The sequence below is a fragment of the Lethenteron reissneri genome, chromosome 28 (genome assembly GCF_015708825.2).
Source record: "Lethenteron reissneri isolate LAM-NWPU_2019-01 chromosome 28, ASM1570882v1, whole genome shotgun sequence".
NCBI lineage: Eukaryota > Metazoa > Chordata > Hyperoartia > Petromyzontiformes > Petromyzontidae > Lethenteron > Lethenteron reissneri.
Window position 1 is genome coordinate 7,220,298 of NC_083806.1, and position 17,488 is coordinate 7,237,785.

Here is a 17,488-nt window from a genome sequence, read left to right on the forward strand (position 1 = left end):
CTGACATTTTGCACACAGACTCGTTGTGCGAGACAATTAATGTTCGTGAAATTTTTTTTCCAAAATTTTACACGGTTTAGGGAAAACAAATTAAATATTTAATTACCAATTGCTTAATACTGGCAGACAATCATCTGACCCATAGGTGGCAGCCATCTCAAGCCAGAGGACGAGAGGACTCTAGCCGCCGCGCATATAAAGGATTTAGAGTGAAAAACTTTGTTTTTACGGGTTATACTTATTCGCGATGAACCTGGCAACCAGAGTTATATTCCTGCCTCTGGCTAGCATTCATGGTGATATCTGAACTGGTCCTCGGTGATCTCCCACCAGCCACTCTTCGCCAATGTGCAGTGACCGGTGTTAAGTATGGTCAAACAACCCCCGACACAAGTAATGCAACGGGTCCATGCCCACTTTGAATAAATAAGTAAAAAGCAAAACAATTCATGGTTGTACTGTGCTTCTATGCTCCCCTACTTTCAACCTGCACTGACCAGCGTGGTTGCAGCATGGTCAAATAACCCCCATGTTTGTCATTCAATTACCACGGTCCTGCCTCCATACATAATATATAACATCCTTCACTATCCAAGCAAGCCTTGCATAGTCTCTCAAGAGTCTTGTTTATAAGGGGGGGTTCCTGCATTGGAATGTTTGCCTGATTCTATGTTTTAACGAGAGTACCTGCAGAGAGCTCACTCAAATAAGGAAAATAACGTCTCCAATGCATGTTGTAGTGACATCGGGGATGTCGCTGTATGGTGCCGGCTCGGAAGGGTCTTGCCGTTCGATGTTCCAACATCGTGGACAGCACCGTGTGGGTGGCTGTGTGTAACACCAGCCCTAGCGGGGCTTGGCGAGCACTGGGATAGTGCGGGCACCACACACAGCGTGTGGTGGGGGCTCCCCCGAGGGGGTGAGTGTGAGCCCAGGGGCAGGGTTGCCCTGAGCCGTGGCACTCTGGTTGACCCCATAGACACGTGATCCGAAATGTCCACACAGGGGGCCCCAGGTGGGGGGACTAGTGGGGGGACTAGTGGGTGATCACGTGTCCGGAGAGAGCTCTTGAGAAGGATCGAGAATGTTCAAGAAGGCGGGCGGGGCCGAAGGTGGAGGGGCCCCGACCGTAGAGGGATATAAGGCGAGAGGGACCGGGGTCGCTGCATTCTACAAGCTGGAAGCTTAACATCTACAAGCTGGAAGCTCAACATCTACAAGCGGGAAGCTCAACATCTACAAGCGGGAAGCTCTACGTCTCAAGCTGAAGCTCTACGTCTCAAGCTGAAGCTCTCCGTCCTACGAGGCAACCACGTGGTCTGAGACCCGAGTGAGGGGTCGACCCTTCGTAGCAGTAACTGTAGTGTGGTAAAGGGGCAGTTACCCCTTTGTGTTACGGTGTCACAAATAAAGGTGTTTGCCTCTAAAAGGAACAACGTCTGAGACTCAGTTGGACCCACTACACATGCACAGATTGGTCACACACAACACACTTAGTGTGAAGCATACTCCTAGCTACCCAGCACCATGCGGGTGGGTTTGGGGGACATGAAAGCCACACGATAAAAATCTGCACGATCCATCAATACCGCCTCCTCCGGAGCATTGAATTACAGGCGCACGCAGCCCCACGGCAAGACTCCCTGACCTGCTCCTCCTCCTGCCCCCACGCACAACTCGTAGCACAATCTCCCGCGTACGCATACCGCCGCGCTTGCGTCAAAGTAACCGCGCACGTCACGCAATTGCGCGCAACGGGGAATAAAATTGCCGGCAATGAAAATGTCAACGAGTTAGCTAGCGCGCCGCACAATGCGGGCACGCCAGGTCACGTGACCTTGGACGCGCGTTTTTACAGACGAGACGAGGCACGACCAGATGGCTGGGTTACGAGACGCAGGCTCTTCCTGCGTCTCGTACCGCGGCCGTGCAGCGCATCGTTAGAGCGATGCGGATATGGCGACAAGCGCAGCGTTAATCCAACGCATAGCAGGCAAGAGTTGGTGGATTATATAGCAAAGCTTTGCGATATTTCTAAACACCCTGGGGCTGCGAGGTTGCAAAGAGATAGCAGTACATCCAAATTAATTTTGGAATCTATCTAGTGATGAGTGTTGTCCCCTCGTACGCATGGTGGCTTTTCTCTGGGCACTCTGGATTCCTCCCACATAGAAAACATCCGTTAATGGGACTGCTAAACATTGGAAGGTGCACACTCCTGAAACACTAACCTCACATCCATCAACATGAAAAAGTTTACCTTTCATTATCTACTCTGAAGAAGAGGTCACTGCTCAAAACGTCAATGATGACATATTATAAGGCAACAGTGTTATTCACAAATGTGTTGAGTTTTTCCTTAATTGTGTCTGTGCACCACTGTCAATAAAAAGCAGCATCTGCCAAATAATTTGTTTAATTCTGAGAAATTAGTCTTGAGGCACTGAGGCTTTCCTGTATCAATACAGTAAAATACTATTAGAGTCGACGCTGAGGAGGCTCATTGCCTCTGCCCACCAGTGCAATGTGAGCGTGTGCTGCTATTATCAGAACTGTGATTATATCCAGCTTGCACTGCATTACTATTTTAGTCAGATGATAACTTTCTAAATGTCCTTTTCCTAACATTAAAAGTAAGGTTAAACGAGATACTCAACACAAGGCAAGGCGACAATCTCTCTCAGGGCAATTATTTAAAACCAACACCATAACCGCACATTATTTATAGCGGCGGTGCGAGGTTGAGCCGCCCTGCACAGCAGGAAGCGACGCTCATCTTCGGCGCCAATCTTAGAAGAAATGCCGTGAGGAGTCTTGCCACCAGACAACTTGGAAGCTTATCTTCAATTAATACCACAAGCCGGTGCTTGTGTTTCACCTTTCCATTAGCAGGGTGTGTGTACACGCGCGCGTTTCCTGCTTCACTGGAATGTGTTTGTTTCTCACATTATGTTAAGACATAGGGAAGGATGACATTTGACGTGATTCGGTAAGAGACTATTGCGGAGTGAAACGGTAGCACTCCACTTAATTCCCTGCACTACTAACCCCGTGTTCCGAGCTGGATTCATTGTACAAAGTTCTGGTTGATTATTTTTATTGTTTATAAAAAATGTCCCTGCAACACGTGTAAAACCCTCCCTTCTCATGTTACACATGCTCAACCATTTTGGCCGTTTCAACATGGAAAGAATTGCTTCTTTGCTCAAAACGGGTCTTACCCCTTAAATAAACAGACTGATCGATTCCTGCCCCTGGAAAACATTAGTGGCAAGTGATAATCTGAAGGGAGTCCTGGACCCACCCCTTCACCGAGCCACACCGATCAGCGTGGCGAACAATCCCCATGACGCACGACATGGCATGGATGGGGAGCACTTTATCCAGCAGTGAATTGACCAAGGGCTGTATATTTTCACAGCCCAGCGAGATCACTTTCAAGGGAGAGCGAGGTTTGAATAAGTTACAGTACAGCTAAACAGAGACATTCCGACATGTAAAGAAATGCTGAAAAAGCCATTTCAGAAGAATTTTTTGGGAAAATTGTATAAAATGTGAATTGCAAGAATGAAACATAAATTTTAGTAGTTGACATTACATTAATATTTAGCGCATTGGTAGGCTTCTCCGAATCCTGGGCAAATGCACCGAAATGAGGCAGGCGCTTGTTAAAAATCGGCGACGCAACATCTCTCTCGTGGCGGCACGCGCCAACCCACCAAGAATAATGTCTTTAACAAAAAATCTGAAAAAGTAAAAGGAGAACAAGAACAATTGAGGAGTAGATGATAATGAAGCCAATCGTCGCCCAATTTCTCCCTGGTCATTCAACGACGGGCGAAGGCAACTCAGGAAGGTCTGCCTTTGAGCTTTCTCATCCCGTGGGCGGCGACGACTCCAAGGGCGTCACGTCTCGTTTCGCGTACAATGGGGACTCCACTCTCACTTGACAGGCAGGCGAGCTGGTGAACCACGAGCGTGATAGCGAGTGAGGAGCGAGCGGAGTGAGATGCAGAGAGACGGCATGGGAGTGAGTGAGGAGGCGTGAGCGAGCGAGGGGGCGCTTGAGAGAGATGCACATGGAACAAAAAAGAAATGCATGCAGAGCAAGCAGGGGCAGAGCGAGAGAGAGAGCGATGGAGAGAGAGCAAGAGAGAGAGAGAAATGGAGTAACGTAGAGCGAGTTGGAGCAAGCCAGCGAGAGAAAGTGCAAGGAGCGAAAACAATGCACAGGAGCGTCAAAAAGAGAATGAAAGGGTGAGGGAAAGCAAGCAGAAGAATATGCCTGTAACAGAAGAGCCAGAACCAATGAGGAAGAGATGGATGAATAATAGAACTTGGGCTGGCAAGGGCGAGCTACATGGCAAGAGCATGCATAGAACAGCCAGCAGGAAACAGAGATAGCAAAAGGAAGTGAAAGACAGCCAGAAAAAGAGGCAAAGCGAGAGCCAGAGCAAGAATTAGTGAGCCAGCAAGAGTGAGAAAATAAGTAAGAGAAAACGAGACTGTAAAACAGGGAACGCAGGAAGAGAGTGAGCGAGAGAAAGACGGCAAGCAGGACAGAGGCAAAAAGGATGCGGGAGACAGCGAGAGGCCCGGAGCGAGCAGCAGAAAGTCGTGAATGTTTGTGGCCGGCGGCGCACACCATCCGTCAAAAGCAGCGGGAGCCCCGTGCCCTGCTGCTTGTCGCACGACCGTGCAGCAAGTAGGATGCGAAACCTAGCTACTGCAGATTTTGGAGTGTTATTCTCTGTTCCGAGTAAATTTTTTTTCTCTGGCATATTCTAGTTACCTCCCCAGGATGAAAGATTTAAAACCACTCCCTCCCCCCCCTCGACCCCAATGCAAGATCCTAATTACAAAAGGTGTATTGGGACGCGGTGAGATGACCCTCTGCTAACATCTCGATAGCAAGATGTTAACTACTTCTCCTGGTATGCAGGTCGTGGGTGAGATGCCGACCCTGACGCCTATATATTTGGAGCTTGCATGTTTCCCCCGTGGTCGCGTAGATTTTTCGCCAGGTCCTCCAGTTTTTCCCTCCACATTTAGAAACATGCATTTCAGAGTATTTGGCTGCTATAAATGTTCAGATGATAAACCACTTCGTTGAGATATAATTTATGGCCAGGTCGCTTCTGAAAAAATATATTTTGCTCAATGGGCCTTAACTGGTAACATGAAAATAAAAAGTTTAGTTTAGTTTTAGTTAAATACCCGACATTCTTCTTCTGATTACATTTATTAATCGTTTTGGAGTGCAACCTCAAACTCTCCCTAACGACTTAAAAAATGAGGAAAGCCATGCAACAAAGAACATGGAGACAATTCAACCCAAATACAGTATTCAAACCGGAGCACTATACCAACCGCACAATCGCTGAAAGGAGTTGCGCGCGAAGCTGATGTGTATTTTAGTACAAGTTTACTAACACAGTCTTTCCAGACAGCACAGCTGCACCTCAATCTGTTAATATCACCACCTCGCAGCTCAGCTGAATTTCCTGGCAACCATCGGGTTTGGCGCCAGTCCAGTTTCGTCGCCGCCTATGACATTATCCTACTGCAAAATGCACTTCAGCGCAGTGTTACGGCTGCCTGCAAATACATATAATTAAAGGGTGCACACGCAACAACGTGCCAACTTGTTTAAAACAAATGTAAGATATCAGATTCTTAGCCGCACGATGTATCATTGATTTGTCTCTTAAACGTTGAATACTGCACAGGTAGAGAAATTATATCAGATTTCGATTTAAAGCTTTCATGACTGCAGGGATTGATCTTCTTGGTTCTTTCGGTAAAGTCACGTAGAATGGAAATAATAAAATAATAAAAATAAAACATCTTAAAATAATTCTCACGACGTTTCGGCCACAACGCAAGCAGCCGTCCTCAGGTGAAGAACAGGTCTGTCGATAAGACAGAGTCTGAATGACACATCCTGGGCTTGGAGCGTCTATTTAAGCTGGGAGGGAGGAGGAAGAGCGCCTTGACAAGGCGCTTTGACAAGGCGCTCTTCCTCCTCCCTCCCAGCTTAAATAGACGCTCCAAGCCCAGGACGTGTCATTCAGAATCTGTCTTATCGACAGACCTGTTCTTCACCTGAGGACAACTGCTTGCGTTGTGGCCGAAACGTCGTGAGAATTATTTAATGTTTTATTTTTATTATTTTATTATTTCCATTCTACGTGACTTTACCGAAAGAACCAAGAAAGTTATATCAGATTCGTGTTGAATGTAATTAATAAACATCACCTACAGAAGCCACTGCAGGTGCTACAAGAGCACTACAAATGGAATGGTAAAAATAAAATAGAACACACTCGCAAACAAAATCGCAACCCCCCCCCCCCGAATCACTACAGGCGGCGATTTATCCCGAGACTAGTATTCATGCATCGCCCTGCCTTTACGCATGCGCGAACAGACAGAAATAAAGCGCTCTATTGGGAATGATTCCTTGAAGAAGCATGAAGCAGCGATGAGGTCGTGACACCTGTCTCTCCCTCCTCCCTCCGCTCGGGTCTACAGACACCCTAATAATGCAGCTTCAAACGTCCGTCCGATTTAGAGACACCGCTCAGGATTTGCGACCGCGTGCCGCATTAGGCTTGCGGCGGCACGGCGGCCACAGATGGCAACCGCATGCTCACACATGCTCGCATGCAGCGGGTGCTAGGGAACAGGCAAACAAGGCCACTGGCACGAGACAGAAAAAGTGAGTCTGCAACAGGGCGAGAGGGCGAGGCCACTTAGAAGGAATCTCAGCAGCATTTCTGTGATCTGCACTTCCGTGCTCCATTCTCTAACGTGGCGGCGGGTCACGCCAATTTCTCAACCTGATTCTTCATCTCAAGACATGATGCCCAGAGCACGTCGGAATACATTTAGTGAGCAAATAAGCTACGAAAGGCTGAGTGCACCGGTGATGAAACAACAGCACATAAATGTATTTACTCCTTTGATACAGCGAATAATGTTTTTTTTTTGCCCGAGTACACGCTCAACAGTACCGTGCCCCTGAGCGAGCGCATCGTGTCCCTTCCCGTACCGATTCGCAATGTTATCGTCAGAAGCAGAAGACGGGGGTTCACGTGCCGGGGTCACCAAGGTCAACGTTTGTCGGCAGCGATGACATTTAAATCTCTAATTAAACGGATGAGCTGCCACCGTACCACAATTAACCGTTCCCCAGTGGCACACACACACACATATATATATATATATAACAGGACGCTTAAAAATAATGAAGGAAGATGTTGTGCCGGTCTGTCGAGCTCACTTTTCTGTCATTACTCTGTCCGTCAACAGAACAGTAACAAGAGGAAAGCGAAGAAATAAACGTGACAGGAAGACAATTATGAAATTTTATCCAATGGAACACAGCCTGCTTGCTTCTCGATGCCCTCCAAGCTGAGATGCATGACAGGCTGTCGAGAAACAAACCGATGTAAATCACTGTACGCTAATTTTCCTGACTAAGCATTGCTCCCTTCCTCCCACGATGCGGTGTCAGCCATCGCAAATGAGGACACATATGGCGATGGCATGATCTGGATTTTTTTGTTTAGGCGCCTCCCGATTCAATTGAATAATCGAACTTTCTTTTATGCATATTTTTTACTGTCTCGTGATTTTGTTGTTTTTATTTTTTGTTCTATCTCGTTCAAACAGTTTTGAACACTCCCATCAGCCGATATGAAACATTGCCATACAATTTGCAAACAATTTGCATTCATCGTAAATACTCGATTCTTAAGCAATTCAGGAAATACCATGCCAATATTTTATCGGAGTTGACAAAATTGGCGTAACGCGCACACCTAATTAATTATTACACGTTCGATTGAGACATTATATACCTGACCGTTATAAGTTCAATTGAGACATGACATGCCCAGTTTTGAGAGATTAAATTTCTCATCATTACATACCTCGTGTTGGAACATTAAATTCCGAATCGCTCCAAAGATATTATTGAGACGTGAAATTCTTAATCGTTATAGGCCTAGTTTTGAGTCACCAAGCGCCCAATCTTTTCATGCCAAGTTTTGAGACGTTAATATCCCAATCGTTAAACGGCAAGTCGACACATCAGCCACTTAATCGTTCCGCGTCTAGTTTTGGAACACGTACACACAGGTGGGCGGCGGTAGACTGCGGGGCAGCAGACCCCGGTGACAGAGCACCCGCTCCAGCACGGCGTTACCTGCAGGTTGTTCAGGGGATCCATCTTCATGACGGGGCCCAGCGTGTTGAGGGGGAGCGACACGTCGATGGATTGGTTGGGCATGAGGGGCGCGTGGACCTGCAGGGGAGAGGCTGGCACCACGCCAAAGCTGGGCACAGCGCAGGAGGGGTGGAGCGGCGGGGAGGTCGGTCGGGGAGAAACGGTGGCGAGCAGGCGTGGCGAAGACGAGCGATGGGGTGGCGGGCGAGGGTGAGAAGTGAGCGGATGGAAGCGCAGATGGACCAGAGGGGACGGAGCGGGAGTTGATGCAGGGAAAGCGGGTGGAGAACAAGCACCGTCAGAAAAGTCACTGCGAGATACACGCAGGGCTAACAAGTTGTGACATTAAAGCGCATGTTTGAGATCAACGCTTGTCCCTTCAGATAGCTTCTTAGAGGTAGCGTTATTATATCACGTCTACTTTGAATAGAGCTCATTGGAACTTGCTTCATCATTAGGGATAGCCCTGAATAAGACATACGCATCTCAAGAAACTGACGGTTACATTCTTAACGCTTTCCAACTCAGATTGAAAGCATAAATGTGCTCGCTAAAATCAGAGAAAATCAAAACGTTGATAAAAGTTTGGCAATAAAAATACTGCGTGCGCCGGCACCTAGCCCAGTCCACATGTAACACACCACACGACAGTCATCTCTCGTTCATGGGACACTTTTTGCCAGCATCAAGATGATAAAAAAAGGCTTTCACCCTTTCTGGCAATAAATACAAGTGTTAAGATGTTAAAACACCAAATACACCTATAACAAGACATTAAGTCTGCATGAACCACACATACCATCAACCACACGCGCACACATCTCATAGTTAACCAAACACTTCCGAGTGCCGTCGCACGCAAGGAAAGCGTCGAGCTTGCGCGCGATTTTTCTTCCGTGTTCAGCAAGTGCCGACGCCGCAGTGCCACGCACCTGTTCTTGTTGAGCTGGATGGCAAAGTCGGTCATGGCCTGCAGGGCCTTGTTGGTGAAGGACAGCTCCATGTAGATCTGGCTCTGGCGGCGTGAGAAGGTGCCCTGGATCTCCAGGCCCTTGGCCTTCACGGCTGGCAGCCACATCTGCAAAGGTCCGACGACGGGAACAAGAAAACCAACCACGCCAAAAACAAAACAAACGCGCGCGCGCACACACGCAGAAAAATATGAGTCACCACAAATGTAATATCGTGTTTCCTTACACGTGATGTCAAGGCCAGTAGTGACGACAGCGATGAACAAAAGGATTACTTTTTAAAAATATAGCACACAACATAAACGTATTTGAGTATCAATTTATACTACTTTATCAACAGCGTAAAACTTCGACCATGAACAGTGAGAGTGGGAGCAGCGAGATAAGCCAGCCCTGTCTTTACCAAGAGTTCCACATCCTACCACCAATGCTACACAGTGGTTGGGCACGTTTTAATGTAAATCTAATCAATTAACTATCGTTTATATATTGCAGGACAAACTGCCAAATGGGGGACAGAGGCCCCTTCACTTAAAGACTGGAAAAAGCAGGGCCGGCTTGTTTTTGCTATTAGTAGCGTTGCAAAAAAATTAATCGCGGTTGTGTTGGATTCGCTTAAAAATAACAACAACCCCCGGAATAGAGTAGAACCCGCAAAAGGAAATGAGCGCTGTCCCCAATGCTCGTTTGAACAGGAAGACACTTTGAATCGCACTTCACCTTTTATGTCAAAAGCTCACCTTGTCTCTTAACTTTTGCACTTGCTTTACATTTACATAATCAAGAGGGTGTGGACACCCCCAAACAACAGTTTATCCGCCCCCAAAATTTATGAAGAATCATTTTTTCCAAGCCGAGAACCATGTGCCAAAAATCGAAGCGCCGTTTTCCCATGGTCTTACATTCACGAGACTTTTCTCGAAGGATCCATAACGGTCCTGCAGAAATGCAGTGTAAAAATACACCAAGGAGTCAAGAAGTAGTGGTAATAATAACATGAAATAGTTAACTCTCGATTATCCATGTCGTGGTTTATCCGGATTGCGTATTGACAGTGCTTGCTAGTTTAATTATTAGCAGCTCCTAACTTAACGACAATGCAAATACTGATACTTTTTAAGATAATAGTGATGGTAATGACGAGGGCCAGTGGACTCAAAGTCCAAGTAACCGCAAGACGCAATACACATTCTACTTGGTCACTTCCATTTAACGCGAGTGAACAAAACTGTGTTTATTTTTTAAATATCCTAATTTACATGCGTTTTCACAATCCGTGTTTGGCACATACAGGCAATCCTTCACTCCAATTTCTCTGGATAATCGAGAGTTGACTGTATTGCCTAAAAACCCTGCGCAGCTGTGGTTCCGCGGCGATATCAGCCAACTTGTATTTCAAAGTAAAGGAGGGGTCGCATGTGTACAAATCAAAACTTTGGTCCTGTTAAAATACGCATTGTAACGGTTGGCTTTAATGAACCTTATGGACGAGATGGAGATCTGCAGGGATTTTTTTTTGTTTATCCTGTAACTCCATCCGCAGCGGCGTCTCGACCCAAATCTAAGCAGTCTCTTGCACTGGCTAAATTACTACACAGGTCCGGTTCCTGTACATCAATGCACAGGTATACAAGGCCTCCGAGAGTCACCTAGCAAAATATATTACAGGCAGAAAAATTCCAGTGGTACTTTACTTGTTTCACAGCTGATGGTATCGATGATGATCGTGAAACTGATTTATAAAGTTTAGGATAATACCGATAGAATATTTTACATTGAAGGTTACAATGATGGTAATTTACGTTATATACTGAGGATTCATATTTATGATGAAAATCATAAGAGACAAAACAATGATATTTGACATTAATTATAATAATAAACATTGATACTTTATAGAGATGGTAACACTTATTATAACGTTTACATTTAAGATGATAGTTACGGGCAATTTATATTTAAGATGGATTTGCATTTATGACCATCATAATGTACGATTACCATTACATTTTATATTGCTAATGAGTATTAATAACGGTGACGATACGGATGATCCAGTATATTTTGTTGATGATCAGCGGCATAGTTATTGAGTGTACAGGCAGTGTAACTGCACCGAGATCCACAGGCCAGAGCAGCCCATGTGTCAGGTTACAACAAGGGGTGGAAATGGGACAGTTGAGCCCCATCTAAATGAATCGCACGAGGGCCCCCACAAACCACGCTTCGCCACTGTTGATGATGATGATGATAATGACACCGATTGTACCTCCCCCCACAGATTCAATTTCACTTCCCAACACAACAGAGGAACTCACGGTTTTAGGGGGCACGTATGTGCCGGTCGGCATGCCGATTCCGCCCGCGAGATCAAACAGGTCTCCGAGCCCTCCTCCAACGGGGGCGGCCAGAGATGCAGGCATCACAGCAGGACCCCCCATCCCTCCGCTCATCTAAAGCGCACAGATGCACACAAAAGATACAGATTCCCCATTCAGCCATACATTCTGCTGGGGCAAGTGCTGTTAGCGAGCAACTACTAACAAAATACACGGAGGGGTGTGACCGGCACCACCAACTTCCCCACTCTCCCCTCCCTACTTCATGCTGATACATATGCACTGCACTTGATACTCATAGCAGTCGACCTAGGGAGCACAGGACAGGTGCATATGTTGCTTGCCAGTGATGTGAGCCATGGTCAAAGGTCATGGCATGCAGCACAATGAGTGAATCACAGCATCACTACACTATTAACGAGCACCTGTAAAGGCTGACACTGCACACGGGGGTGTGGGTGGCCAGCACCATTCCCGGCTGCCTTTGTCTCCCTAGTGGCAAGTTTATACACACTCCACCAGGTACTCATTTGAGGTCGAGTCGGCCAAGGGGGGGGCCAGGACGAGTTCAGATAATCGTCACCGGTGTTGGCCGTGAGCGGGAATCGAACCCGGGTCGCCAGGTTCACCGTGCAGCGCGCTAACTGCTACACTGCCACTCCCCACCACACAAACGCACAGACACGCACAGACACACACACATGCACACACATGCATACACACAAACAATATACACTGAAGCATAACAAAACCCGTTCATAACTCATGAGCAAGCCGGGACTGGAAACGTGTACTCCGTGTTGATGCCGCATTACTCAAACGCCACGACAGATTAATGTTCCGTTAGAGGCTTTAAAAGCCGTCAATCACACACCAACCCCTTCCCGCAGTTCGTGGCCGCGAATGCTGAAGGCGCAGCTGTCTGGATTGGTGGGGGCTCGAAAATGTAATTAGGCGCGAAGGCGAGGGTACAGAAGCAAATGAACGGTGGGAAATAAGAGCCTCGAAGCTGGCCCGAAGGCAAAGCCTCCTGGCTATTCCACACTCACTCGGCGACAGAGGATTATGGTCATGAACCGCATCGGCGCCCCACAGGGAAGCTGTGGATAGCCTCTGCACCAACAGAGACGAGGGCACACCGCAGTGCGATGGTGGTTAAACAACTTGACGCAATGGGGCGCCATGGCGGAGAGATGTTTTAACTGCCTCGCCTGGTATACAAGAGGTCGTAGGTTCGATCCCGACACTGACGCCTGTATATTTGGAGTTTGCATGTCTCTCTCCCTGTGATCTCGTAGATTTTTCTTCAGGTCCGCCGGTTTTTCCCTTCACATTTAGAATAAATCTGCGTTCAGAGTATTTGGCTGCTATAAATGTCTCCTCGATAAACCACTTAATCGAGCTATTATTTGTGGCCAGGTCATTTCTGATAAAGAGTTAATATAGCTCCGTGAGCTTTACCTGGTAAATGATCTTTTTTTGGTTTCAAAAGGAACTTCTTGAGATGAGCACAACTGTTCACTGTTGCTCATTCCTCCATGGAACATCTATGAAATTCACTGGTGGATCACTGTTGTTTTTATCGTGCTTGTTAAGCCAAGAAATCCTCTCAAGGTTCCAAAGCTATTGCTCTAAGGGGACAATGCTGCTCTACATAATCCCAATTGAGTAATCTGCAGGTGATTCATTAGCAATGGGATGCTGCAGATGTCTTTTTTTTTTAAACACACTTGCTGAACACAATACCAAACCTCCAAAACATAGAGGCTAGAAACAAATGGCACTATAGAACTGCGAAAGGTTATAATAACTTAGGAAAATAGAAAACGTGCGGGAATTGAGAGGACACTCCACTGTGCGACTGTGGTGATCCCCTTCAAGTAATGAAGCATCTCATGGCGAGCACCAATCCCACCATTTCTCATTCTCCGCAAACATCTCTTCCTTCCGATATTAGGAAGCCACTGGAGCTATGCACTTTTAAATCCAGATAGAAAACTCATTTCTTTACAATTGCTTTTAGTGGTTTGTTGTCCTTCCCCCCACACCTCCAATTAGCACGGTTTGCTACGCACAGTGCAAAAGAAGTTTGACGTACATACATCTCCGAAAATCGCTCCTGCATCCTCCTGAAACTGGCCGACTGGATATCAAATTGTTAATGCCATCCCTGTAAATTGTTGCAATCCCTCAATGCGTCACCCGTCACTCACAAGAAGCAATACTTACGGCAGGAGTGCCTCCCATGTCCCCGCCAAGCTGCAACAGCAAGAAACAGAGACAAGAGGTCACTGAAACGTCCAAACCATCGGGTCGCGATCGGCGGGTGCGGCCACGTGTGGGACGACGTGGGAGATGGCGAGGCACGAGGCGGGCAACGGTTTCGGCTGCGTCGCCACGAAAGAGCCGCGGGCGTGCCAGCCGACACCGCTGCCCGGCCCATTCATTTTTGCCATCTCTTGGCATCGACAGCAAAACAAATCGGCGCGGCAGCGATGAATAATGGAGCAGGTTTGGCACAGTTCTGCGCACGCGTTTCGAAGGATCTTGGCAAGCGCTTGCGGTGATGGTTAGGAGCGATGATGCGTTAGGGGGTGAGAATTAGGGCTACAAGCAGGATTAAAAGTACAATATTGGAGTGACGACATCCGCCTTGCATCTTCACCTTTGTCATCTGCTGTTTATGCGCTCCAGGTGTCTCTAGTAATTGGGACGCTTCACCTAATGAGAATTCACCGATTTTCGTTTACACAATTATATCATTAAAGACCATGTAATGTTTTGTTAATCTTATATTTCCCGCTTATTAATGGTTATGCAGAACTACATCGTGGGTAGCAGAGGGCAATGCAGCAAAATCCGTTATTGTACTGTACTTTCTATGCTCCCACTTCTAAGGTCTCGGCCCTTCACCAATCGGCAATGACCAAAGTGACGAAGTATGGTCAAATAACCCACATGCACAACAGTGTGGGGAGGCCCTGATCCAGTAGTGGATTACAAAACAGGCTCTCTATGCAAATGTACACCGGTTCAAAACACATAGGCACACGCCTACATCTTGAGACAAGGAGTGTTGAGGTTCGCACATTAACACCCGCATTGTTTACGTAGCCTCATGATGATAACCAAAACTATGATAACGACAGCAGGTATTTGATGCAGAGCAATGGACAACGGTCATGCCAAGTCAGACGTCTTGGCATGCCGTTTCATTGCGTTGCGGCATCAACTCTTATCTCACAGTTCCTAGCACGGGCTCGCCATGTGTTTTTTGTCATTTGCCGTGAATGAGGAGGGGTCCCTTGTGACCTGCTGTGGCGGTGAGTGGAACTCAAGCAGGCCGGATGGGAACACACGGAGCCAACCAGAGCCAGCCATATCAAACGCGGCAATGGTAAAGGGCAGTGTGGGGTGGAAGCGCAAGGACAGAGATAGCCTACCCCTTCGCTCTCCTCGCCCATCTCCAGAGCAGGAAGGCGCAAATGCGCACGCACATGAACACACGCGCATGGACGTACACAGAGCCATATGTACACGTCACGCAGGCGCACACACACGCAAGCAGGCACGTGCACACACACGCACGCGCACACACGTACGCACACGCATGATCACACACACGAAAGTACGCGACAGACGAATACACGCGCACACACACACACGTATGTACACACGCACACAAGTTTCCGTACACACATGTATGCAAACACACGTATGCAAACACACGAATCAACACACGTGCATTTACGTACACAAACACACGCACGTGAACACACGCATATGCACGCTCGCACGCAGGCACAGGCGTGCACACAAACAGAGAGGGCAGCCACGCACGCACCAGAGGAAGAGAGCAAAGATCACACAGAGAAAAAGGGGAGAAAGACAAAGTCCAGAATTCAAAGAAATAATGTTTTCAAACAGACAAGAACAAAAAAACAAAGTAAAGGCAAACGTAGTCATGTGACCCCGAGACCTTATAGACAGAAGCTCGACTACAAACGACAGGCCAAGCTGCTTTTCATGTCCTTCAAAATAATTCATGCCTCCACCTTTTTCTGCGTCTTTCCCAGAATAATGCGACCTTTCATGTGGATTTTATTTCTTTCATGAATAAAAGTGAGATTCTCAAAGGCATGGCACCCGACTTCTGCACTGTTTGACACAAAAATCGACCGCCAGGACTATACGCTCACCCCAACATGACACATGCGCTCGCTCGCGCCGCGGAAAATTGTCATTGATTAAGTTAAACTCTCGACAACGAATACAAAAATAAATACAAAAATAAACCTGCAACACATTGCAAAAAATGCTACAGATTTTATCTCGGTCTTCATCAGCAAGATGGGCCTGGGTTCGATTCCTTGACTCGGGCCCATTTTTTGTATGGAGTTTGTATGTTTTCCCCCTGTTCTGCATGGGTTTCCTCCTGGTTTTCAAGTTTCCTCCGATAGCTAAACACATAAACGATATGTAACTGGTATTAGCTAAACATGCGTGCATGCTTGCCCAGGTTGCTTGAGGAGTCGGCGTTAAATTGCAACGACGTCATCATGTCATCCTTCAACCCGATAGGGTCACCGAGTCAAGCCATAGCCTTGGCTGAAGGGACGATGACATCGTAGGTAAAATAGGGGATGAGTCAAGCAATGGCCCTTCTTCATAACACGTAAATGAATGGGAATTTTAAATGCCATGAATTAGGGTCATTACCCAACACATAGCCGATTATATCCGTTTCATCCGAATACAGTATTAGTGACCACATGTCACAAAGGATTGAGTACACCACGTACTTTGCATCACCTCCCTTCCACTTTCCCCATTCAATACCAGACTCCATTTTGCACTCTCAATGAGCTTGCAAATTATCTTTTCCAAGAGTTCTTGAAGCTTCATTAAAACGCATTTTTTTTGTTCTAATAGTTTATTTCATCGCGCCGACTTCTTACCGGCAACTTGTTCTTTATAGAAATTCACGTTGGCGTGAAAGAAAGTTTCTGTCAATAACTGGCAGGAAAAAGCACAAAAACCGCTACTGCATTTAACGTCGTCGGCCGTTCATCTAATGAAATAAAAATCCAATGGAAACTGCCTTCTCACTAACACTGCTCCATATATATGATGCTGAACTGTTGTTTCTTTATAACTTCACTTGCGATTGCATGTGACATCCTTGCCCGTTTATATTTTAGTCCAATCGTCACCATACATCTGTTAAATATTACTTTAACCTAATTTGTCATTAAACTATGATATGGTATAAAAACATTGTTGCTCGAGCAAACTCAAGCGACAGGGAATTTATCATTCAAAATCAATTTATGTTTGCTCAATATTTTCGATTTATGATGGGAATGTTGTTTTTGATCTTATTTCTAATTGGGCCATTTCTGCAATTAATTTTGCTTGTTAGCATTTGTCAATTTGGTGATCCAGGTCAAATGAGACTCATCCTGGCCCCTTGCATTCTCACTTGGTTAACTAAAAATTATTTTGAAACTTGACGCATCACCATGCGAAAAAAAAAGACATTGCACGTCGGGACAACTAGACACTCAATTGTATTAGTAGTCCTTAAATTCAGCCAGGAAAGCCTCATGGAGTCTTAGGTCTGTTTTGCAGGAGGGTCTTGCTACAGAGAGATGTTTGTCGTATTCCATTCAAGTGTGTCTGGCATGTGGGAAGAAAGTGAAGCATCTGGAGAATATGAAGGGATAACACAAAACTGCGCAATATATTCAATAATTCATTATTCTATTGCCCTCTCTCGGTCACCTTGCAAAACAAAGCGATAACGCATGGTATTTTCAGGCTTTCCAACTAAGGGTGAACATGGTGTTGCTATTAAGCAATTTCCCTCTTGAAAAGCCGGTTAAATCGATCAGAGGGCTTCCCAAAACTTGCAGAAAACAAACCAGAGCTAAAAGGACTATTTA

The 17,488-nt window shown here is 46.4% G+C and overlaps 1 protein-coding gene across 6 annotated transcripts in view; it reads right to left on the reverse strand.

The window, feature by feature from the left end:
• LOC133348891 (AP-1 complex subunit beta-1-like) overlaps nucleotides 1–17,488 on the reverse strand; it is a 73,190-nt gene that overhangs the window by 37,839 nt on the left and 17,863 nt on the right. For 3 of the 6 annotated variants that reach the window (XM_061561982.1, XM_061561980.1, XM_061561981.1), the window contains exons 15-20: nucleotides 14,987–15,007; nucleotides 13,773–13,802; nucleotides 11,523–11,657; nucleotides 10,107–10,142; nucleotides 9,166–9,311; nucleotides 8,213–8,342 (exon numbers count right to left, since the gene is read on the reverse strand). In XM_061561982.1, coding sequence (XP_061417966.1) covers nucleotides 8,213–8,342; nucleotides 9,166–9,311; nucleotides 10,107–10,142; nucleotides 11,523–11,657; nucleotides 13,773–13,802; nucleotides 14,987–15,007 — 498 coding nt within the window. The remainder of the gene's footprint in view (nucleotides 1–8,212; nucleotides 8,343–9,165; nucleotides 9,312–10,106; nucleotides 10,143–11,522; nucleotides 11,658–13,772; nucleotides 13,803–14,986; nucleotides 15,008–17,488) is intronic. The other 3 variants (XM_061561983.1, XM_061561984.1, XM_061561985.1) reach the window with 3 other exon arrangements.